At 46.2% G+C, this 25,508-nt stretch overlaps 1 protein-coding gene across 1 annotated transcript in view; it reads left to right on the plus strand.

The window, feature by feature from the left end:
• Nucleotides 1-25,508, plus strand: part of LOC139414048 (dynein regulatory complex protein 11-like) — a 49,444-nt gene that overhangs the window by 18,673 nt on the left and 5,263 nt on the right. Inside the window, exons 9-16 of the mRNA XM_071161925.1 lie at nucleotides 280-355; nucleotides 6,001-6,107; nucleotides 8,386-8,484; nucleotides 12,109-12,176; nucleotides 13,184-13,266; nucleotides 16,037-16,144; nucleotides 20,778-20,977; nucleotides 22,300-22,386. Of these exons, the coding sequence (XP_071018026.1) occupies nucleotides 280-355; nucleotides 6,001-6,107; nucleotides 8,386-8,484; nucleotides 12,109-12,176; nucleotides 13,184-13,266; nucleotides 16,037-16,144; nucleotides 20,778-20,977; nucleotides 22,300-22,386 (828 nt within the window). The remainder of the gene's footprint in view (nucleotides 1-279; nucleotides 356-6,000; nucleotides 6,108-8,385; nucleotides 8,485-12,108; nucleotides 12,177-13,183; nucleotides 13,267-16,036; nucleotides 16,145-20,777; nucleotides 20,978-22,299; nucleotides 22,387-25,508) is intronic.

The following is a 25,508-nucleotide window of genomic DNA, read 5'->3' on the forward strand; positions in this document are numbered from 1 at the left end:
TGGTTAGCGTGTTAGACTAGTAATCGAAAGGTTGCAAGTTCAAATCCCTGAGCTGACAAGGTGTCATTGAAATGTGTCATTGAAAACAAGAATTTGTTCTTAACTGACCTGCCTAGTTAAATAAAGGTTAAAAAAAACTACAAATTTCCTTTCTACCGTTCATCTATCCTAAAATACATAGGACTTTGAGAAAATAATACGGAATGAACCTGCTTTAAAACTGTGTCCAGCTGTAATACATGTAATGTAATTGATTGATTAATTTCTTGTCTCTTGAAGGAGGAGGAGAAGGGCTGGAAAATGCCCCCGAGCAACTTCCTCCATACTGTTGTGGAGGGAAACAAAATGTACAAAGGTGAGTTAGAGAGTAGGTATGAGGACCATAGTAATGTACAAAGGTGAGTTAGAGAGTAGGTATGAGAACCATAGTAATGTATAAAGGTGAGTTAGAGAGTAGGTATGAGGACCATAGTAATGTATAAAGGTGAGTTAGAGAGTAGGTATGAGGACCATAGTAATGTATAAAGGTGAGTTAGAGAGTAGGTATGAGGACCATAGTAATGTATAAAGGTGAGTTAGAGAGTAGGTATGAGGACCATAGTAATGTACAAAGGTGAGTTAGAGAGTAGGTATGAGGACCATAGTAATGTACAAAGGTGAGTTAGAGTAGTAGGTATAGGTATGAGGACCATAGTAATGTATAAAGGTGAGTTAGAGAGTAGGTATGAGGACTATAGTAATGTATAAAGATGAGTTAGAGAGTAGGTATGAGGACCATAGTAATGTACAAAGGTGAGTTAGAGAGTAGGTATGAGGACCATAGTAATGTGGTGACAGCATTGCTAAAGGGTCGAGCTGATAGGCACAGATCTGAAGTCTACCTTCCACAGTGTTTCTCTCTGTCATGATGTCTCACTGAAGACAGTGGTGTATAGTGACAGGAGTCACAGCTTGAGAGGCTAGTGGTTTCTGAATCTTTACCATGGGCCTGTTGTTGGTGTTTTTTTGAATCAGTGTGGGACCACAAATCAATCTGATCACCTGACATATTTCCTGTCTCTCATGGTGCCCTGGGCCCTTAACAAGGAAGTGATGCGTGCCGCCCAGGCTCCTGTCTCTCAGTGACCCGTGGAGGGGCGTGTGTCCAACCCCCATATCTGTCTTTACGCAATGACTCAGTGAGGAACAGTTGGACCTGGAGCCTCCAGATTGTTGTTTCAAGTCAACCACCCTGCTTCCTCCAAACCCAATGGAGATGGATGACTGACTTTGTTTTGGTCTTTTAGCTTTTCGCAGGTTTAGTCATTAGCCCTTTGACAGCTATCCCCTCTTCTGGTTAAGTCAGTTTGACTCTTCCCACATTTTGATAGGCGACCAAGGGAGATTTCAACAGAATGTAGAGTACTGAAGTAATGGAGAAACAATGAAGAGAAATGACAGAAGCTGCTGCTTCCCTCCTGTTGCTGCCAGATACAGGTCAAACATCCAGGAGTAACTCTCCATTTGAGCTCGCCTGGCTTCAATATTTTACTCCTTAAAGACTCAAACCCTTTCAACAACGTTTCAGCAGCCAGATGAAGCTTCTCGGTCCCGAGTAGGGAGGGATCTCTCTCTCTCTCTGGAGGAGTCTGCATCCTCCAACCACATACATCCTGGGTCTCATCACTCCTTTCTCTCCCCTCATTTAACTTATCTGACCCAGTCACCTGAGGTGGAAGGGTTCTAGGTGGAATGGTGGAATGCTTTTCTGGGGGCAGCATGTGTTATTTGGCTTCTCGCAGGCGGTTCCACTGCTGCACAAACACCCACAAGTCACTGAGGGAAATATGCGGGATCAGTCACCACTGCTCCCCGGGCATGTCTCAAAGGTCTACAGGGTTGGTGCCAAAACAACAAACATTATTCAGAGGAGAAATGGCCTGATTATTATATTACGCAGGCTTATCCCCCAAAAGCTGTGGGGAGTATTATGGATAGCACAGTAGTTTCATTTAAACGTCTAGGAACTCAATAGTTCCATTCTGAATTCCAGGCAGTTTAGTAGTTGAAATGGAATTGACTCCCTCTCTGATACAAAGTGACCAGTCAATATCTCGGCTCATTGAACGTTCATGGGCCTGTGTTATCCTTGGATGAAAGGTAGGTGAATGAGGCTGAAGGGAAGTGAGTGAATAGTCGCTGTGTGTATATCTGTGCCACAGTGTCAAATTGAGCCCATTAAAACCCGCTGCGCTACTTCCTAATCTACACAATGAGAGCATTAGAGTCAAATCACTGGGATATCCTGTTGACATCCCTACGGAGGACAAAGATACAGCCTTCTCAGTGTTCCCAGCTTAATGAGATGTGTCATAACAACACAACAACGCCTTTATTCAAAGATACCTACAGTCCAATATTAAACACACATATTCAGAGCAGGTGACCCATGTGGGAATTCATTTGAAGCCACAACGTTGGTCTTGCCAGCACTGGTTTTACAAACTCCACTTTTTTTGGGACAGCTCAATGGTCTTTAGATCAGAATCATGCTCCAACCAACAGAACCAGCTGGAGAAATGAACATCTTACTTGTGTCTAACCCTAGTCTGTCAGTGACCGTAGAAGGTCTCTGCTCCACCTCTGCTCTGCGTCACCTTTAGTTCAGCATTGAGAGGGTGAAGGAGAGGGTAACAGAACCTACAACCAATAGTCAGTCAGCAGCTGTAGTTAGCAGGACGTAATTATATTCCCAGTCAAAACTGTTCAATTCTCTCCTCGTTATCATTCACCTCAGAATGTCAACTGGTACAACACAGGGCTTTAGGTTACATTCCTGTTAGAAGCAACACACACACACAGACCTTTGAGATGTAATGAAGACCAGATGCTGGCCCAGCGCTTTACACCTCACCAGCTGACCTCCACAACATTTATAACGTTATGTGTGTGTGTGTGTGTATGTGTATGTGTGTGTGCAGTGTGTGTGTGTGTGTGTGTGCAGTGTGTGTGTATGTGTGTGTATGTGTGTGTGTAGTGTGTGTGTATGTGTGTGTGTGTGTGTGTGTGTGTGTGTGTGTGTGTGTGTGTGTGTGTGTGTGTGTGTGTGTGTGTGTGTGTGTGTGTGTGTGTGTGTGTGTGTGTGTGTGTGTGTGTGTGTGTGTGTGTGTGTGTGTGTGTGTGTGTGTGCAGTGTATGTATGTGTATGTGTGTGTAGTGTGTGTGCACTGTGTAGTGAGGTCAGCGGTTTCTACAAGGCCATGGAGTGGTGTTGCCTATATCAGGGGCCAGTCTCTCTTATTAGCCCAAACTTTCCCCGGTCTAAGGTAGCTGTAGGTTGACGGAGTCTAGACTCCAACATGAGAGGGGAGTGATTGATTTTGAGGTTTTTATTAGGAGTGACCTCTCCTCTTAGTGCAGTAATGGGGAAGGACAGGAACTAAAACACTGCAGCTGGTCCTCCTCCCTCTCCTCCCACTCTCTCTCCTCCCTGCCTTCCTCCTCCCTCTCCCTTGCCTCCCACTCTTTCTCCTCCCTGTCTTCTCTCTCCCTCTCCTCCCTCTACCTCTCCACCCACTCTCTCTCCTCCCTGTCTTCCCTCTCCCTCTCCTCCTTCTCCCTCTCCCTCTCCTCCCTCTCCTCCCACTCCCTCTCCCTTTCTTATTCTCCTGTCTCTCGTCTCCTCCTCCCTCCCTCTCTTCTAATCCTTCTCCCTCCTCACTCCTCCTCCTTCTCCCTCCTCTCTTCTTCTCCCTCCCTCTCTTCATCTCCCTTAAGCCTCAGCATTAAAGATCCTTAAACACAGTTTGTCATTAACATTAATAAAGAGCAGAATATAGCTCACAAACCCATGTAAAACATCCAGCCTGTCAAAGGCCTGATTAAAGATAATAATAATAAACGTCAGGGGGCTTTGTAAACGGTGGTCCTGTCACATCAGCTCTGTTTTATCAGGTGTGTGTAATTGGAAAATGGTTTAATGACTGGCTCGTTAGGTTGATTTAGATGTAATGAAGCGGAAAAGGTGAAGCAAATATTTACCCAGAATTCAATGAGGGTTCAGGTCTATAGGTCCGTTGCTCTGAGAGTTTGTGTTTGTTGGGAAAACAAAAGACGCTTGATTTTCTCGGTAGTGTGAGACTTTTACTTTGGCATCTTGTCCCACTAGTCACGGATAAGTGTTTCATTGAGGTGATCCTTCATTGTGTGCTACTTTATCCTGTTATTTTTGTTTTGTTTTGTTTCCGTCTCTCTCGTTGGGTACTTTTTTTTGTTTATATCACTTTTTTCCCACTACCTCCTCTACTTCCCCCCATACATCCCAGCTGGGCTGGGGGCTGGAAGGGAACCATGGACGGACAAACCCTGGGAGTGTGATTGAAACTGGACCTCTCTTCCTGTGTGCCCAGACAAGCCAGGCCCAGCGTCACGGAGCAGCGGTTAGATGTGAACCATGGATATCATTTCAATTTCCTGGCCAGAGGACCGTGCAATAGGAAGCATTCTTTACTTAGCAGACTCACTCTTCCTGTTTGCAGCTCAGCTCAAAACACCTTGTTTTTCCCAGAGTGAACAAGCAGAAAAGGGGGCTCTGTGGTAGAAAGGTGTGCAGCAGCATACTAATGGCTACATATATATTGGAAGCCGAAGCACATACTGTGGGTGTAGCAGACTGTGGCCTTGGCAAAGACAACGCTGTTGATCACAATTCAGTTCTAATGTGTCTTTCACCAGCCAGGTGGTATATATATATATTATATATATATGGCCAACACAGTGTATCCAATGACAGAGCAGCCTGTTCTTACAGGTAGGTGTGTGTGTGTGTGTGTGTGTGTGTGTGTGTGTGTGTGTGTGTGTGTGTGTGTGTGTGTGTGTGTGTGTGTGTGTGTGTGTGTGTGTGTGTGTGTGTGTGTGTGTGTGTGTGTGTGTGTGTGTGTGTGTGTGTGTGTGTGTGTGTCGTGAGCTTGACGTGAGCTTGTCCAATAGTCAGCTTGGTCAAGTGAACTGATTAAATTGCCGTTGGCTTATCCTCAGACCTAGTGAGACTTTTTCTCTACCCAGCCTAAGTCTCTTAAATTCTCCTAATGGCAATATAGTGGACTTTAAATGCTGACCTTTCTACCACTTGCACCACTGCTTTCTCTTCACACCCTTCTACTTTCAGAGGCATAGAAAGGATGCCCTCTTTAAACAAACAGACAGATTGACTTTTGGGAACACACACACGAGACAAGAGAAAAGGTAATTACATGTATCAGATTGCCTGGGGGATGTTTTGAAGCGGGGGACTTTTAAAAGGGGGCCTTGTGGAGGAGGAGAGGAAAGGTTGATCTCTGACCTTCTGAGCAGATCTCATTTCAAAGAGACGCCGTATATAGAGGTGCCACCGACGCAAGCTGTCAAACCAACGGCCTTTGACTCCTGCCTGAACTTGACAGGTCTGCATTCGAAAGGGGGGGGTTATCTGTCAAATGTGAAAACAAGTCGGATGTTGGTAATTATCTTGTGATACCATGTTAACAAAAAGGTCTCACAAAATGGCACATTTTGACCACAACCGTTACCATGCCAATGCAGAGACCAAAGGAGGATTTTAGAAGAGAGATGGCAGAGCAGCTGTGGTCTTCTGTCTGTAATGGCCTTTGGCCGTACCAGTGTTTAGTCGTGTCCGGCATTTTGAATGGTTGTTTTGAAGGCTTAGATCCCATTCCCCCCACCTGTCTGGCTTGATGTGTAAATCTTTGCTTGGCGTTGTGACAGGCCGGTAGCAGGAACAGGAAGTTAATTTCCTGACCAGGAAGTGGTGCCTGAGAGCGGACAGAGCAACTTGGAAAGGAAAATATGCATTGCCTTAGTCCCACACAAAAACACATACACTCCTCCACCTGCCTCTCTCTCTGGTCCTGTCTGCTTTCCCTGCTGACCACTCCAGCATGCTTCCTCATGCTCTACTGTCTGTGTGTGTGTGTGTGGTGTGTGTGGTGTGTGTGGTGTGTGTGTGTGTGTGTGTGTGTGTAGACGTGTGGCAGGGGCGTGATGAAACACAGAACTTCCTGCAGCGGTTTGATGCCCAGCTGGTGCGTGAGGAGAAGAGGTTGGAGGTGGAGGAGGAGGTCAGAGTTCAGGTGAGAGACTGGGCCATTGGTCTCAACACACACTCACACACAAACATTCACACACACACACACACACTTGTGTTGTGGAACAATGCGAAATAAATTCTGCTTTGAAAGTTGATAAACTTGTAACCACCCTTTTGAGAAAATGGTCCTTGAATGTTTTGGTACCTACTGGAGAGCTCTTCATTAAGGATTCACTTGAGACCATTTGCTAAACAGAGTGCGTAGTTTAGTAAACAACCAAAAATGTGAAGACTAAAAGTGGTAAAAGTAGTAGCCTACAATAAGGAAATACACTTGATCTCGTCCTTGGTCTATATTCTAAACTGACTTTGGTGTAGGTCATGTTGTTCTTCACATTACCATCTCTGGTAAACACACACTATATCAAATATAATCAGTATTTGTCACACAGGATACAGAAGGTGTAAACGGTACAGTGAAATGGTTATGTGCATATTTGTATAGTAGCAAAAAAATAATGTCCACAAAAAATATTGTATAAAAATTTTACATTTATTAGATGATGCTTAGTGCTTACCCAGACACACTGACCAACCCCCAGACATTCTAACCAACCCCCAGACACTCCAACCAACCCCCAGACACTCCAACCAACCCCCAGACACTCTAACCAACCCCCAGACACTCCAACCAACCCCCAGACACTCCAACCAACCCCCAGACACTCTAACCAACCCCCAGACACTCTAACCAACCCCCCACTCCAACCAACCCCCAGACTCTCAACCAACCCCCAGACACTCCAACCAACCCCCAGACACTCTAACCAACCACCAGACACTCCAACCAACCCCCATACACTCTAACCAACCCCCAGACACTCTAACCAACCCCCATACACTCTAACCAACCCCCAGTCACATTAACCAACCCCCAGTCACATTAACCAACCCCCAGTCACATTAACCAACCCCCAGACACATTAACCAACCCCCAGACACATTAACCAACCCCCAGACACACTTGTCTAAATTGATGGGTCATGTGAACTAAATGCTAAAACAAACCCCCAAACCCCCTAACCAACCCCCAGACACACTAACCAACACCAAGACACACTAACCAACCCCCAGACACACCAACTAACCCCCAGACACACTAACCAACCCCCAGAACCACACTGACCAACCCCCAGACACACTAGCCAACCCCCAGACACACTAGCCAACCTCCAGACACACCGACCAACCCCCAGACACACCAACCAACCCCCAGACACACTAACCAACTCCCAGACACACTAGCCAACCCCCAGACACACCAACCAACCCCCAGACACACCAACCAACCCCCTAACACACTAGCCAACCCCCAGACACACTAGCCAACCCCCAGACACACTAACTAACCCCCAGACACACTAGCCAACCCCCAGACACACCAACCAACCCCCAGACACACCAACCAACCCCCAGACACACTAACCAACACCCAGACACACTAGCCAACACCCAGACACACCAACAAACCCCCAATCACACTAACCAACCCCCATACACAATTTTCTAAATTGATGGGTCATGTGAAATAAATGCTAAAACCAACCCCCAGCCACATCTAGCTAAGTGAATGGGGCCCTATTGTCTAGACATGTACACGTGTTCATGAAATCCAATAGGTGGCTGTAATCACCCTCAGACACAGCTGGCTAACTTGATGGGTCATGTAATCATCTGGCGAAGTGGAGTCTTTTGTTTAGACATGTAGCGAGCTAGCTAGCTAAACAATGAACCATAATCCCAACCCATACTACTGGCAATACAAACGGTTTGTCATAGCTAGCCACCATGCATGAAATTATGTAGTATGAATCTGAAGATAGCTAAAGCTAACCAATTAGGCTCAATGTTAGCTAGCTAGCTAACATTAGGCTATAACTAGCAGTGCAAATGGATTCTGAGATACAAATAATATTACTACACAGATCATACACGTAACGTTAGCTAGCGAGCCAGCAAGCTAATGTTTGTTAGATAGTGAACAGTACGCTTTAAATTGCAATGATAGCGCAGTTTAGCCCATGCATTCATGTCAGTCCATCCCTATTAAAAAATTACAATGCATTATTAACCTTTAAAAAAAATCAGTTCATCACCTGAAGATAATATTACCTCAAATGAAACAGAATTCACCTTTACCCTGTTGCATACATCAGAAGCGGGCTTGAAATGCTGCACATCTGTGAACGATTTCCAACTATGAGACAAGCCGAGTGGTTATGGTGACTGGTGAGCGTGCATGTTAAAACATCTCTCCACAGGTCGATGAGCTGATGAGACAGGAAGTGAAGAATCTCAAGCTGGCTGTGGACCGAGAGAAAGGGAAGAAGAAGAAGAAGGGAAAGAAAGGTGGCAAGAAGGTAAAGAGTCGCTCTGCTCTGAACTCGTGTGGATGTGGGGTCTGGATAGTTTGGATGGTGATGGTGAGATATGGGGTTAATCCAAGTCATATGATCAGACAAATGTATGGTTGGGATGAAGGATTACACATTTCGTAGGTAAGCAATAATAGCTTCCATATGGCATTTCTACCACTGCTTAATGTAGGAGTAATATAAAATGGACATTCATAATCTCAAAATAAAATGAGCGTTATGAATTAATGTAATGAAATGAAAGTAGTCAACCATTGGCCTCGTTGTCTGTTGGTGTGAATGTCATTCTATTGTACCTCACAGTTGTCTTCTCTGGGTTCTGTTTGTCCTTTTCCAAACAAACTAAGTAGATATGAGAACAGTCATTACATTTCTACACTAGTGTCAGTTCATCCCCACAATTTGCATATGCCCTGCACATTCCCCTCCCCCATATCTCAATTTGTGCCAAATCTGTGAGACATTTTTGAGAAACCTACATGCCAAGTATAAACCATATATTGTGTTCCCTACAGGTGATAGAAAAGAGCAGAAACACTGAACCTGTCCGTTCAGACCCCAGTCCTACCTACCTACAGGTTATAGAAAAGAGCAGAAACACTAAACCTGTCCGTTCAGACCCCAGTCCTACCTACCTACAGGTTATAGAAAAGAGCAGAAACACTGAACCTGTCCGTTCAGACCCCAGTCCTTCCTACCTACAGGTTATAGAAAAGAGCAGAAACACTGAACCTGTCCGTTCAGACCCCAGTCCTTCCTACCTACAGGTTATAGAAAAGAGCAGAAACACTGAACCTGTCCGTTCAGACCCCAGTCCTTCCTACCTACAGGTGATAGAAAAGAGCAGAAACACTGAACCTGTCCGTTCAGACCCCAGTCCTTCCTACCTACAGGTGATAGAAAAGAGCAGAAACACTGAACCTGTCCGTTCAGACCCCAGTCCTTCCTACCTACAGGTGATAGAAAAGAGCAGAAACACTGAACCTGTCCGTTCAGACCCCAGTCCTACCTACCTACAGGTTATAGAAAAGAGCAGAAACACTGAACCTGTCCGTTCAGACCCCAGTCCTTCCTACCTACAGGTTATAGAAAAGAGCAGAAACACTGAACCTGTCCGTTCAGACCCCAGTCCTTCCTACCTACAGGTGATAGAAAAGAGCAGAAACACTGAACCTGTCCGTTCAGACCCCAGTCCTTCCTACCTACAGGTGATAGAAAAGAGCAGAAACACTGAACCTGTCCGTTCAGACCCCAGTCCTTCCTACCTACAGGTGATAGAAAAGAGCAGAAACACTGAACCTGTCCGTTCAGACCCCAGTCCTTCCTACCTACAGGTGATAGAAAAGAGCAGAAACACTGAACCTGTCCGTTCAGACCCCAGTCCTTCCTACCTACAGGTGATAGAAAAGAGCAGAAACACTGAACCTGTCCGTTCAGACCCCAGTCCTTCCTACCTACAGGTGATAGAAAAGAGCAGAAACACTGAACCTGTCCGTTCAGACCCCAGTCCTTCCTACCTACAGGTGATAGAAAAGAGCAGAAACACTGAACCTGTCCGTTCAGACCCCAGTCCTTCCTACCTACAGGTTATAGAAAAGAGCAGAAACACTGAACCTGTCCGTTCAGACCCCAGTCCTACCTACCTACACAGGTTATGGCAAATATGTTAGTATTTCTCCAGTAGCCCCAAACTTCTATGTCAAAGATAATAAAACAAAAACACTACAGTAAATACTACAGTATACTACAGTCTACAAAAACACTACAGTAAATACTACAGTATACTACAGTCTACAAAAACACTACAGTAAATACTACAGTATACTACAGTCTACAAAAACACTACAGTAAATACTACAGTATACTACAGTCTACAAAAACACTACAGTAAATACTACAGTATACTACAGTCTACAAAAACACTACAGTAAATACTACAGTATACTACAGTCCACAAAAACACTACAGTAAATACTACAGTATACTACAGTCTACAAAAACACTACAGTAAATACTACAGTATACTACAGTCTACAAAAACACTACAGTAAATACTACAGTATACTACAGTCCACAAAAACACTACAGTAAATACTACAGTATACTACAGTCTACAAAAACACTACAGTAAATACTACAGTATACTACAGTCCACAAAAACACTACAGTAAATACTACAGTATACTACAGTCCACAAAAACACTACAGTAAATACTACAGTATACTACAGTCTACAAAAACACTACAGTAAATACTACAGTATACTAGTCCACAAAAACACTACAGTTTATACTATTTATTTTACTGCAGTATTTATAATATAGTAAACTGTAAATACTACAGTATACTACAGTATACAACAGTATACAACAGTGAATAATACAGTTAGGTCCACAAAAACCCTACAGTGAATACTTTAGTATACTACAGTCCACAAAAACACTACAGTGAATACTTAAGCAACAAGGCATGAGGAGGTTTGGTATATGGTCAATAAACCACGGCTCTGGGCTGTTCTAATCATGACACAATACGGAGTGCCTGGACACATCCCTTAGCCGTGGTATATTGGCCATATACCACAAACCACGAGGTGCCTTATTGCTATTATAAAGTGGCTAACAACGTAATTAGAGCAGTAAAAATAAATGTTTTGTCATCCACCTGGTATACGGTCTGATATAACACGGCTGTCGGCCAATCAGCAATCAGGGCTCAAACCACCCAGTTTATACTATAGTATTTTTTCATGTGGATCTCCAAAGACTTATTTGGCAGAATATTTTGTGATTTACCTCAGCCAGAGTAGCTGAGCGTGTTGATTATTGAATCAGTAGGCCTGTTTATCTCTTGTTTGTGTCCATACTGTAATGAAAGTACTGTGGTAAACAAAGAATGTCAAATCCTGAACCACCCAACATCACCTCTCAAAGAAGGAGCTATGGTTTTAATTTATGGTTTGCTGCCAGCACTGTAGGCTACGATTAAACATAGTTTCACAGTGGTCCAAAATTCCTGAAGAAAGAGAGGGGAATTCTTCAATATTTCTGTGAGAGGAACACCCTCTCATAGCAACAGGGAGGTGGTGTATTTACTAAATGAAACAACACATGTATTTTGGTTCATAGGTTGTGTAAGATCATCTCTCTAGGAGTGTTATTATAGACCAGGAACATGTTGTTATCCCCAAAGACTGTGACTCAGTTTTTCCTTTCTGATGATTTTTTCTGAATTCAACATCTTCCATGTTGTTCATTTTAGGCTCCCTCTGTATGACGTTTTAGTTGAGCTATGAGCTAGATTCATCGCAATGTTTTCAGCTGTCTTATGTGCATATCTGACTATCTTGTAGGACATTCCTTGGCTGCTCGGCCAGCTTGGTTGTGGTTTTGGAAGAACCCTCAGTTCCAGAGGAGGCTGGTGTGAGGAGCTATACGAGCACAGGCTCATTGTAATGGCTGGAATGGATTACATGGAACCGTGTCAAATATATGGAAACCACATGTTTGACTCTGGTACATTGATTCCATCCCAGCCACTACACTGAGCCTGTCTTCCTATAGCTCCTACTACCAGCCTCCTCTGCTTAGTTATATGTCTCCATTGTAGAAAAAGAAGAAAGGAAAGAAGGGCAGTAAGAAGAAGAAGAAGAAAGAGAAGGATCTGACTGCCGACAGGTCAGTGTCTGATAATATCACTCTGCCATATGGAGCAGATGATTGGTTGGCAGAGGGCAGGAGTATGATGTCATGGAGTGACCACCACTCCAATAGGCCTGGTTAATGATTAGTGTGTTTGTGACCTGCTCCCCCGCCCTCAGTTTAACACCATCTTTCTCTCTCCCTCCCTCTCACCCGACTTACCATTCTCTCTCTCCCTCTCTCTCCTTTCCTTTCTCTACTTCATGTTTATATCTCACTTTCATTGCTCTTTTCTCTCACTCTGTCTGTCCCTCCACACTCTCTCTCCCTCCTCTCTCTCTGTGTCTTACTCTCTCTCCCTCCCTCTCTCGCCCTCCTCTCTCTCTTTGTCTCTCTCTGTCTGTCTCTCTCTCTCTCTGTGTGTTGATCTCTCTCTCTCTCTCTCTCTCTGTCTCTCTCTGTGTGTGTCTCTCTCTCTCTGTGTCTCTCTGTGTGTCTCTCTCTGTGTGTCTCTCTCTCTCTCTGTGTCTCTCTGTGTCTCTCTGTGTCTCTCTCTCCCTCTCTCCCTCCCTCCCTTACTCTCTCCCTCCCTCCTCTCTCTGTGTCTCTCTCTCCCTCCCTCCTCTCTCTGTGTTTCTCTCTCTCTGTGTCTTACTCTCTCCCTCCTCTCTCTCTCTCTCTCTCTCTGTCTCTCTCTCTGTGTGTTACTCTCTCTCCCTCCTTCTCTCTCCCTCCTCTCTCTCTCCCTCTGTCTCTCTGTGTGTCTCTCTCTCTCTCTCTCTCTCTCTCTCTCTCTCTCTCTCTCTCTCTCTCTCTCTCTCTCTCTCTCTCCCTCCCTCCTCTCTCTGTGTCTCTCTCTCCCTCCCTCCCTCTCTCTCTCTCTCTCTCTCTCTCTGTGTGTCTTACTCTCTCCCTCCTCTCTCTCTCTCTGTCTCTATCTCTGTGTCTCTCTCTCTCGCTGTCTCTGTCTCTCTCTCTGTGTCTTACTCTCTCTCCCTCCTTCTCTCTCCCTCCTCTCTCTCTGTTTCTCCCTCTCTCTCCAGAACCCTTGAGTCTCTGTATGAAGAGCTGGTGCTGGAAGGCTTCTTGATTAGACCCTTGAACATCAAGCTCTCTGAGTACATTGGTACAGTACTGACATCTCACACACACACACGCACACAGCGCGGAAACTATTCAGACCCATTTTTTTCACATTTTGTTACCTTTTTTTCCCTCATCAATCTACATACAATAGCCCATAATGACAAAGCAAAAACAGGTTTTTAGAAATGATTGCAGATGTATTCAAAACAATTATAAAACTGAAATATCACATTTACATAAGTATTCAGACCCTTTACTCAGTACTTTGTTGAAGCACCGTAGCACCGTCAGTGATTACAGTTTCAAGTCTTCTTGTCACACCTGTATTTGGAGAGTTTCTCCTATTCTTCTCTGCAGATTCTCTCAAGCTCAGTCAGGTTGGATGGGGAGCGTCGCTGCACAGCTATTTTCAGGTCTCTCCAGAGATGTTCGATTAGGTTCAAGACCGGGCTCTGGCTGGGCCTCTCAAGAACATTCAGAGACTTGTCCCGAAGCCATTCCTGTGTTGTCTTTGCTGTGTTCTTAGGGTCGTTGTCCTGTTGGAAGGTGAACCTTTGCCCCAGTCTGAGGTCTTGAGCGCTATGGAGCAGGTTTTCATCAAGGATCTCTCTGATCTCTATCTCATCAAGGATCGCTCCGTTCTTCTTTCCCTCGATCCTGACTAGTCTCCCAGTCCCTGCCGCTGAAAAACATCCCCACAGCATGATGCTGCCACCAGCATGCTTCACCGTAAGGATGGTATCAGGTTTCCTCCAGACGTGATGCTTGGCATTCAGGTTTCATCAGACCAGAGAATCTTGTTTCTCATGGTCTGAGAGTCTTTAGGTGCCTTTTGGAAAACTCCAAGCTGGCTGTCATGTGCCTTTTACTGAGGGGTGGCTTCCGTCTGGCCACTCTACCATAAAGGCATGATTGGTGGAGTGCTGCAGAGATGGGAGAACCTTCCAGAAAGACAACCATCTCCAAAGAGGAACTCTGGCCCTTCTCCCCCGATTGCTGAGTTTGGCCGGACGGCTAGATCCAGAAATAGTCTTGGTGATTCCATTTTTTTTCCATTTAAGATTGATGGAGGCCACTGTGTTCTTGAGGATCTTCAATGATACAGAAATGTTTTGGTACCCTTCCCCAGATCTGTGCCTCGACACAATCCTTTCTCAGAGCTCTGCGGACAATTCCTTCAACCTCATGGCTTGGTTTTTTCTCTGACATGCACTGTCAACTGTGGGACCTTACATAGACAGATGTGTGCCTTTCCAAAACATGTCCAATCAATTGAATTTACCACAGGTGGACTCCAATCAAATTGTAGAAACATCTGAAGGAGGATCAATGGAAACAGGATGCACCTGAGCTCAATTTTGAGTCTCCTAGTAAAGTGTTTGAATACTTATGTAAATAAGGTATTTCTGTTATGTATTTTATATACATTTTCCAAAAATGTCTAAAAACCTGTTTTTGCTTTGTATTTATGGGGTATTGTGTGTATATATACATTTTAGAATAATGCTGTAACGTAACAAAATGTGGAAGAAGTCAAGGGGTCTGAATACTTTCCCAATGCGCTGTGCATATAAAATGTTGGTGACTTAGGTCTGGCTTCAGTCAATTGGATAATCCTTAGTCACAGCTATACGAATGTTCATGCATACGTGTGTGTCTGCGTGCTTTGGTGTGTGTGTCTGCATGCTTTGGTGTGTGTGTCTGCGTGCTTTGGTGTGTGTGTCTGCGTGCTTTGGTGTGTGTGAGTGTGTCTGCATGCTTTGGTGTGTGTGTCTACTTGCTTTGGTTTGTGTGTGTGTCTGCATGCTTTGCTGTGTGTGTCTGCATGCTTTGCTGTGTGTGTCTGCGTGCTTTGGTGTGTGTGTCTGCATGCTTTGGTGTGTGTATCTGCGTGCTTTGGTGTGAGTATCTGTGTGCTTTGGTGTGTGTATCTGCATGCTTTGGTGTGTGCATCTTCGTGCTTTGGTGTGTGTATCTGCATGCTTTGGTGTGTGTGTCTGCGTGCTTTGGTGTGTGTCTGCGTGCTTTGGTGTGTGTGTCTGCGTGCTTTGGTGTGTGTGTCTGCGTGCTTTGGTGTGTGTGTCTGCGTGCTTTGGTGTGTGTATCTGTGTTCTTTGGTGTGTGTATCTGCATGCCTTGGTGTGTGTGTGTCTGCGTGCTTTGGTGTGTGTATGAAAAGGTGTGTTTGCTCACGAGTGTCTAGTAGGGCCAGCTGGATATCAGACAGGGAGCCTGCCTCATCTCCACAGGGATTTATGACTCAATATCCCACTCTGTGCCTCATTCCCTCCCTGCCTCCCGCCCTAGATGTCTCGCTGTGGCCATGTTGCAATAAGGGTCAGGATGACACCACACTCTATCATGTTGAACAGACAGACACACATGCCTGGCTCCCCAAAACCAGTTACTGTTGGTTTCAATTATATCCACATACAGTGCCTTTGATGTTGGGAGGGAGTTTGGAATGGTTGAGGAGGAGAGTCCGGCAAGAGGGACAGAGAAATAGATGTTGATGTCTTGTCTATGATAGTGGCCTAAATACCTTCCCTTATTTCAGTTCTAGCCACAGTATAGCTCGATGCCTTGATGCCTAGAAGTCTGAAGATATGCATCAGCCAATGTACAAAGAGCAAATTCCATACCTCAAAGAACAAGACTATTGTCTGATTGATGTCTGACTTCTCTCCCTCCCCCTTCCCCCCCCTCTCTCTCTCCCTCCCTCCCTCCCTCCCTCCCTCCCTCCCTCCCTCCCTCCCTCCCTCCCTCCCTCCCTCCCTCCCTCGTCTCTCCCTTCCCCTCCCTCCCTCCAGGTGAGTTCAGCTACCTGGGTACGACCCTGCGCCAGGCAGACATTGAGCCCATGCCCTCTCTGTCAGACGTCAGACAGCTCATTGCCCTTTATGGGATCCTGCCTCTGGGTGAGTGAGAGAGAGCCCATCCCATCCACTCTCATCATTGTGACTGTGATCACATCACCCCACAACCTGGCTAGCCTGATTCATACTTATTGTACTTGCAACACACACACACACACTCACACTTTGATCCTTCAGCCACTCTCTCCTGGCTGAGCCTTTCTGTCACTGTCTCTGCCACCACTATGCTACAGCTGCAGAACACAGGGGAGTCAGGTAACTGTGGTCCAGAACCCAGAATAGAATAGAACAGCACAGAGAAGAACATAGAATACTAGAGGAAAGTAGAACAGAATATAATAGAACAGAATAGAATACAACAGAAATACAGAATTCAAATACAGAACAGAACAGAATAGAATAGAATAGAATAGAACAGCACAGAGAAGAACATAGAATACTAGAGGAAAGTAGAACAGAATAGAATAGAACAGCACAGAGAAGAACATATAATACTAGAGGAAAGTAGAACAGAATAGAACAGAATAGAATAGAACAGAATAGAATAGAACAGAAATACAGAATACAAATATAGAACAGAAATACAGAACAGAATAGAATATTCCACACCACTAGATCATCTAGAAGCAGCTAGTGGGCTGATGCTAATCCAGGGATCCTAATGGTAATAGAATACAGCTCACTGAAATTCACCCCAACCCTGAAGGGACGTGATCTTTCTCCCCAACACGTCTCATGTCACCTGGCGTTAAGACCCATTTCCATCCCATCCCCCTACGCCAGCGTCGTGGACCCCCAGACGTAGCTCCTGAAGAGGGGAGGGTTACTGAACAAACAGGCCACCCACCCTGGAGAAGAAGATGATGTCTTTCAGCACCTCAGACCTAATCAAAGGCAATATGACTACCAGAGGCCTGGATGGGCTGGATGTCCATCACCACCATCATCACTACCACCACCACCTTCGTCACCTGCAACACCACCCCCTCCACCACTACCATACCCCCCACCACCATCACTATTATCATCACCACCACTACTACCACCGCCACTAGCACCACTACCACCACTAAAACCACTACCATCACCACCACTACCATCACCACCATCACTAACACCACCATCACAACCATCACCACCACCACTAACACCACCACTACCATCACCACCACTACCATCACCACCATCACTAACACCACCACCACTACCATCACCACCGCCACTAACACTACCATCACTACCATCACCACCTCTACCATCACCACCGCCACCATCACCACCACTACCATCACCACCACTACCAACACCATCACCACCAACACCACCACTACCACCACCACCAACACCATCACCACCAACACCATCACTACCATCACCACCACTACCATCACCACCGCCACCATCACCACCCCCACCCTCACCACCACCACCACCACCACCACTACCAACACCATCACCACCTCCATCATCACCACTACCACCAACACCACCACCACCACTACCACCACCATCACTACTACCACTACCACCTCTACTGCCACCATCACCTCCACCATCACCGCCACCACTACCACCACCACCAACACCATCACCACCAACACCACCACCACTACCTCCACCACTACAACCACCATCACCTCCAGCATCACTACCATCACCACCACCACCATCATCCCTCACTACCACTACTACCACTACCACCACTACTACCACTACCACCACTACCACCTCTACCACCACCACCACCATCACCACCACCACTACTACCACTACTACCACCTTCGTCACCTGCAACACCACCCCCTCCACCACTACCATCCCCCCAACCACCATCACTATTATCATCACCACCACTACCACCACTGCTACTTGCACCCCTACCACCACTACCATCACCACTAAAACCACTACCATCACCGCCACTACCATCACTAACACCACCATCACAACCATCACCACCACCACTAACACCACCACTACCATCACCACCACTACCACTACCATCACCACCACTACCACTACCATCACCACCACTACCATCACCACCGCCACTAACACTACCATCACTACCATCACCACCACTATCATCACCACCGCCACCATCACCACCCCCACCATCACCACCTCCATCATCACCACTACCACCACCACCACTACCAACACCATCACCACTACCACTACCACCACCATCATCACTACTACCACTACCACCTCTACTGCCACCATCACCTCCACCACCACCGCCACTACCACCACCACTACCACCACCACCACTACCAACACCATCACCACCAACACCACCACCACTGCCTCCACCACTACAACCACCATCACCTCCAGCATCACTACCATCACCACCACCACCGCCATCACCACCACCACTACCATCACTACCACCACCATCATCACCACCCCTACCACCACTACCATCACCACCACCTCTACCATCATCACAATTACCACTACCACCACTACTACCACTACCATCACCACCACCACTGCCATCACCACCACCACTACCATCACTACCACCACCATCATCACCACCCCTACCACCACTACCATCACCACCACTACCACCACCTCTACCATCATCACTACTACCACTACCATCACTACCACCACTACTACCACTACTACCACCACCACCACTACCACCACTACTACCACCAATTACACCACCACCACCACTACCACCACCAATTACACCACCACCACCACCATCATCCCTCACTACCACCACTACCACCTCTACCACAACCACCACTACCACCACCACCACCACCACAACTACCATCACCACCAGCACCACTACCATCACCACCACCATCACTACCACCACCATCACCACCACTACCATCACCACCACTACCACCACCCCTACCATCATCACTACTACCACCATCATCCCTCACTACCACTACCACTTCCTCTACTACCACCACTACCATCACCATCACTACCACCACTACCACCACCACCACCACTACCACCACTACCATCACCTCCATCGTCACATACTACAGTTTATTTATACCTGCACTGTGTACACACAACACTGCCTAAGCTTCCACCTCTTTTTATGAAATGAATCACAACAGGACATTGTTTTGTTTTGTTGTTCCCGGAACTTTATTCTCATTCTCACCAAGAGTTGGCTCAGTTTCAGTTACTCTGTGATGATTCAGAGATTCCTTAGAGACTGCTTTGGTTTTCTGAAGTATAAGCATTGTATATTGGAGGGAGGCTGGCTAGATCGTGTCCTTGGTAGAGAGATATCTCTGTGTACTCCCTTTGTTAGCGATTCACAGCCAATTATCCAGACTGGCTGCTATCTCATTCTCAGTGGTGTCTGTTATTTTCACAAGAAAGTGACAATATTTGAACATGATAGTTAGTGTTCCTTCTTTTAACCTGTGTTTGACCTTATTGTTCAAGCTTCTACATTTCCTTTCCTATGGAAAAGGACAAGTGCACGTTGCACTAGTCAATTGATCGGCTAATCTGTCCCAGATGGGTTAGAGGCAGGAAAGAGATCATCATTAGACCTTAATGGGAGGAGTAGTCTTCTAATCAGTGCTCATAGTGTACCTAATGAACTAACACTGTGACCTGATCTAACAGAGAGTGAACTGACCCTATAAACAGCCTGCAGCATAGAGAGAGAGAACAGAGGCCAGAGCCTGTTGCCAGCTATTGTAGTTTTAATGAGTTCCGGTCAGAGCAGCAGGAGCGGGACTTCTTGGCTGGGCCTACCCAAGGGACAGGAGGGGATTCCTGGGGATAAGGGTTACACGGCTGCACCTGCTCTGGGTCTCTGGGTCTAGAGGTTAATGGAGGGGTGTTGTGATTGGATGTGTTTACTCTCACGTTCTGTGTCCTGGCCCTCTGGCCTCTGTCCAGCCTGGACTTTTAATCACGGTTAGTATCAGAGAGCACACAATGCTGCACCCTCAGCCCAGCCTCACTATAGCCTCAGCACACCCTCACTGCAGCCTCAGTACACCCTCACCCCAGCCTCAGCCCACCCTCAGTCCAGCCTCACCCAGGCTCAGTCCAGGCTCATCCCAGCCTAACCCCAGTCTTATCCCAGCCTCAGCCCCAGCCCAGCCTAACCCCAGTATCATCCAGCTGGGTAATTCAACTATTGTTCCCTGTGGTAGGAGGTTAACCTGGCTGAATCAGTTAATACCAGTTAAGCAGCACTGCTGCTGCTGAGGCCCTCAGAGACCTCACAGGGGCTACAAACACCTATAGTGACCTTACGGCTCTGTTCAATCCGCATGGCAGAAGTTCAGCTTTATGCTGTGATTGAAATTTAAAGACAATGTTCCCACTTTAAACTGCATTCACCATAAACGCTGCATCTGTCGTCTCAATGGGAAATAACCTTTACATCTCTATCTGGAATCTGTAACACTTCAGCTTTCCAGACTGAATAGAGCCCTTAGTCTCACAGGTTCATGGTTACTGCTGTGTTGTCCTACTGCTAGTGTATTCACAGCTTGGCTCAGTGCAGTCTGGAGGTTACATTATACAGTCCTTTCCTGGTCCGGCCCGGTTGCCATCAATGGTAAGAATTACTACCACCTAACAATCACCCTCTATATGTTATTATCCTCTCTCTCTCTCTCTCTCCCCTCTCTCCCTCCCTCCCTCCCTCCCTCCCTCCCAGGTTCCCAGTCCGTCCATCAGAAGGCTCCGCTGATGAAGACTCTGCTGCTGGCTGGTCCTGGAGGCGTAGGGAAGAGGATGCTGGTCCATGCTCTGTGCACTGAGACCGGGGCCAACCTCTTCAACCTGTCCCCCAGAAACCTGGCTGGGAAGTACCCCGGCAGGAGCTGCCTCCAGTACCTACTGCACATGGTCTTCAAGGTTTTTGTCAATCTGCTACTGTACATAGTGAGGAAGGAAGCAAAATGGTGCCATGTACGAGGGTAGAGGTCATTGTCTGGTTTGATTCAGATAGTATATGCACACATACTGTATGCCCCACAAAAACACTTTGGCAGTGCACATGATTAGGTATCAGTGTTGTGAATGAAATGCCTGCTGGTGAAGTCAGGAATAAGCTGCACTATGAGCTGCTCTATGTGTTGCTCTGTCAGCTTGATGTTGCTATGTGTTGCTCTGTCAGCTTGATGTTGCTATGTGTTGCTCTGTCAGCTTGATGTTGCTATGTGTTGCTCTGTCAGCTTGATGTTGCTATGTGTTGCTCTGTCAGCTTGACGTTTATCAGATCAACATAGTTGTCTATCGGTTAACACAGTTACTGTTCACGGTTCCCCTGTGACATTCTGCACCACTGACTCATCTGAGACATGGAGGGGGGACGAGGGACATGAGAGAAGAGAGAGACATGGAGGGAGAGAGAGATTTGTCTCGCTTGGACACCTCTCTATGCAGCTGTCTTGAGAGGCAAACAAGTCAGGAGCCCACAGCCACTAGCGACATTGTTCTGAATCTCGCCTGTCAGCACCTCATTGGTCGGCACCCTCTCTAAGTGCATTCTGGGATCAGGAGCGTGTCCTGACAGCACTTCCTGCTTGCTGAGACAGTGTTGGTTTCTAAAAGGCTTGTAACATTTGGGTGTGGCTGCCTCCCTCACCCCAAGTTGTTTTTGTCAATGCCAGCCATGGAAACACTGCAAGTTCACAATACTGTTTCTCCATAAGCCTGTGGTGTCATTAACTAAGACTTACTAGCTCTCCTCCCCTATGGGACATAAGGCAACAATGAGCTCCTTCCAACACTCTCTGTCCTTGGCCACGTGTTGTGCCTCGTGATACGAGAAGTTCATCTTGGCCAGCTCCTCTGTCACAGTTCTGCACCAGGAATTCTTCTTCTCCCTGGTAGAGTCCACCTTTTGGGGATAAGGGTTATGGTTAGGGCCAGGGTTAGGGTTATGGTTTGGGCTAGGGTTAGGTTTAGGGTTATGGTTAGGGTTAGGGTTAGGGTTATGGTTAGGGTTAGGGTTAAGAGATACACTGTAGTTTAAATGTTACTGATAGTCCAGTTAATGTACGACTTGTGCGTGTGGGTGTTATTTTGTTTGTGTGAGACTGATGTTTCTGCTGGTTAGACTGTTTGTTTTGTTGAGGTTACTCATTTTCCCATATGGGAGAGAGTTGTTTGAACATTGGCCTTGATGTGTGAAATAAAGAGGTGTGTTTCTTTGTGTTGTTCTGCTGTGGCAGGTGGCTCGCCAGCTGCAGCCCTCTGTAATATGGATCGGAGATGCCGAGAAAACCTTTTATAAGAAAGTCCCGAAGCTGGAGAAAGAGGTATGTTCTCTACACAACAGCAGCATATCTCAATACCACTGTTCATCTCGTCAACAAAAATAGTGAATCAAATATTTGGCAAACATATATTTTTCAGTGGCAATTAACGAGACTATAACTGAGTAAATAGACCCAGAAAAAACTGTAACTAAACAAAAAAGAGGACACTAAATTATCTCTGTGACTAAAATATGTTGGACTGAACAAGAGTTTTTAGACAGATTGAGAGCTTTTCAGTGATACGTACTGTTAATATTAGCAGAACAGATGCCCAGTCCAGTTCTGTTCATGAGTCTGGGCAGACAGGCTCCACTCCGGCTCCACCTCCGATCAAACACATTGCGCAGGCAACTCTGTTGCTTCCTCGTAGCTAACCAGTCACCACCAGCCTTCTAGTTAGATACCACCCTTTGCCTAGTTAACAAACACAAGATGCTTTACAAAATTAAAAACAAAAGCAGCATTAAGTTTAATAGTAAAACAACAGTCCAGCTATGTTTTTCTCTCTCGAGTATAGAAACGTTTTTTAATTTGTAGGCTCGCTCAACACTCACACTTTCCCCACTGCATTTCATAGCCAGGTTCTGTCTCCGACTTCTAGCCAAGTCTCCCTCTTTTCCTCAGAGAAATTGGCTCTATTGTAGCCATTACCTTTAAAAAGATATGACTCATAATACCAGCGCTACATTTGTTGTCTTTCTGTCGTGGCGGTCCGTTCTACAACTAGGCTACTTGCGGACTCGATTGGGACTCGAGGTTAAGTGGATCGGCTACATCACTGGGTGAAACAGTCATTAGCTCCCATTCAGAGTCATTAGCCCTCGTACTGTACAACTTCTGGACCTCAGTGTGTCTGTGGAACGATGATAACGATGACACCTCAGAGTGACGGAGGTGCAACACACTACTTTACCAATACTTTACATCACTTTCTCTCTCTCTGTCTCTCTCTCTCTCTGTCTCTCTCTCTGTGTGTCTCACTCTGTCTCTGTCTCTCTCTCTCTCTCTCTCTGTCTCTCTCTCTGTCTCTCTCTCTGTGTGTCTCACTCTGTCTCTGTCTCTCTCTCTCTCTGTCTCTCTCTCTGTGTGTCTCACTCTGTCTCTGTCTCTCTCTCTCTCTCTCCCTCTCTCTCTCTCTCTCTCTCTCTCTGTGTGTCTCACTCTGTCTCTCTCTCTCTCGCTCTCTCTCTCTCTCTGTGTGTCTCTCTGTCTCTGTCTCTCTCTCTCTCTCTCTCTCTCTCTCTCTCTCTCTCTCTGTCTCTCTCTCTGTGTGTCTCACTCTGTCTCTGTCTCTGTCTCTCTCTCTCTCTCTCTCTCTCTCTCTCTCTCTCTGTGTGTCTCACTCTGTCTCTCTCTCTCTCTCTGTCTCTCTCTCTGTGTGTCTCACTCTGTCTCTGTCTCTGTCTCTGTCTCTCTCTCTCTCTCTCTCTCTCTCTCTCTCTGTGTGTCTCACTCTGTCTCTCTCTCTCTCTCTCTCTCTGTCTCTCTCTGTCTCTCTCTCTGTGTGTCTCACTCTGTCTCTGTCTCTCTCTCTCTCTCGCGCGCTCTCTCTATCTGTCTTTTTGTCTCTCTCTCTTTGTCTCTCGCTCTCTCAGACTCTCTTTGTCTCTCTCTGTCTATGTCTCTCTGTCTCTCTCTCTCCTTCTCTCTCTCTGCGCTTGTGTGTGCCTGTTTGATGTGTACAGTGCATTCAGACAGTATTCAGACCCCGAGACTTTTGTTAAGTAACATTTTGTTACGTTACAGCCTTATTCTAAAATATATGTTTCTCCTCATCAATCTACACACAATACCCCATAATGACAAAGCAAAAACTGTTTTTTAGACATTTTGCTAATTTATTAAAGATAAAACACTGAACAATGGCATTTACATAACTATTCAGACCCTTTACTCAGTACTTTGTTGAAGCACCTTTGGCAGCGATTACAGCCTTGAGTCTTCTTAGGTGTGACGCTACAAGCTTGGCACACCTGTATTTGGGGAGTTTCTCCCATTCTTCTCTGCTGATCCTCTCAAGCTCACTCAGGTTGGATGGGGAGTGTCACTGTACAGCTATTTTCAGGTCTCTTCAGAGATGTTAGATCGGGCTCAAGTCCTGGCTCTGGCTGGGCCACTCAAGGACATTCATAGACTTGTCCCAAAGCCACTCCTGCGTTTTCTTGGCTGTGTGCTTAGGGTTGTTGTCCTGTTGGAAGATGAACCTTCACCCCAGTCTGAGGTCCTGAGTGTTCTGGAGCAGGTGTCATCAAGGATCTCTCTGTACTTTGCTCCGTTGATCTTTCCCTCGATGCTGACTAGACTCCCAGTCCCTGCCACTGAAAAACATCCACACAGCATGATGCTGTCACCACCATGCTTCACTGTAGGGATGGTGCCTGGTTTCCTCCAGACGTGATGCTTGGCATTCAGGCCAAAGAGTTCAATCTTGGTTTCATCAGACCTGAGAATCTTGTTTCTCATGGTCTGAGAGTCATTTAGGTGCCTTTTGACAAACTCCAAGCAGGCTGTCATCCGTCTTTTACTGAGGAGTGGCTTCCGTCTGGCCACTCTACCATAAAGGCTTGATTGGTGGAGTGCTGCAGAGATGGTTGTCCTTCTGGAAGGCTCTCCCATCTCCATAGAGGAACTCTGGAGCTCTGTCAGAGTGACAATCGGGTTCTTGGTCACCTCCCTGACCAAGGCCCTTCTCCCTTGATGCTCAGTTTGGGGATGAGTCTAGGAAGAGTCTTGGTGGTTCCAAACTTCTTCCATTTAAGAATTATGTTCTTAGGGACCTTCAATGCTGCAGACATTTTTTGGTACCCTTCCCCAGATCTGTGCCTTGACACAATCCTGTATCGTAGCTCTACGGACAATTCCTTTGACCTCATGGCTTGGTTTTTGCTCTGACATGCACTGTCAACTGTGGGATCTTATATAGACAGGTGTGTGCCTTTCCAAAACATGTCCAATCAATTTCATTTACCACAGGTGGACTCCAATCAAGTTGTAGAAACATCTGAAGGATGATCAATGGAAACAGGATGCACCTGAGCTCAATTTTGAGTCTCATAGCAAAGAGTCTGAATACTTATAAATATAAGGCATTTCTGTTTTATGTTCACTTTGTCGTTATGGGT

The sequence above is a fragment of the Oncorhynchus clarkii genome, chromosome 7, assembly GCF_045791955.1.
Source record: "Oncorhynchus clarkii lewisi isolate Uvic-CL-2024 chromosome 7, UVic_Ocla_1.0, whole genome shotgun sequence".
NCBI lineage: Eukaryota > Metazoa > Chordata > Actinopteri > Salmoniformes > Salmonidae > Oncorhynchus > Oncorhynchus clarkii.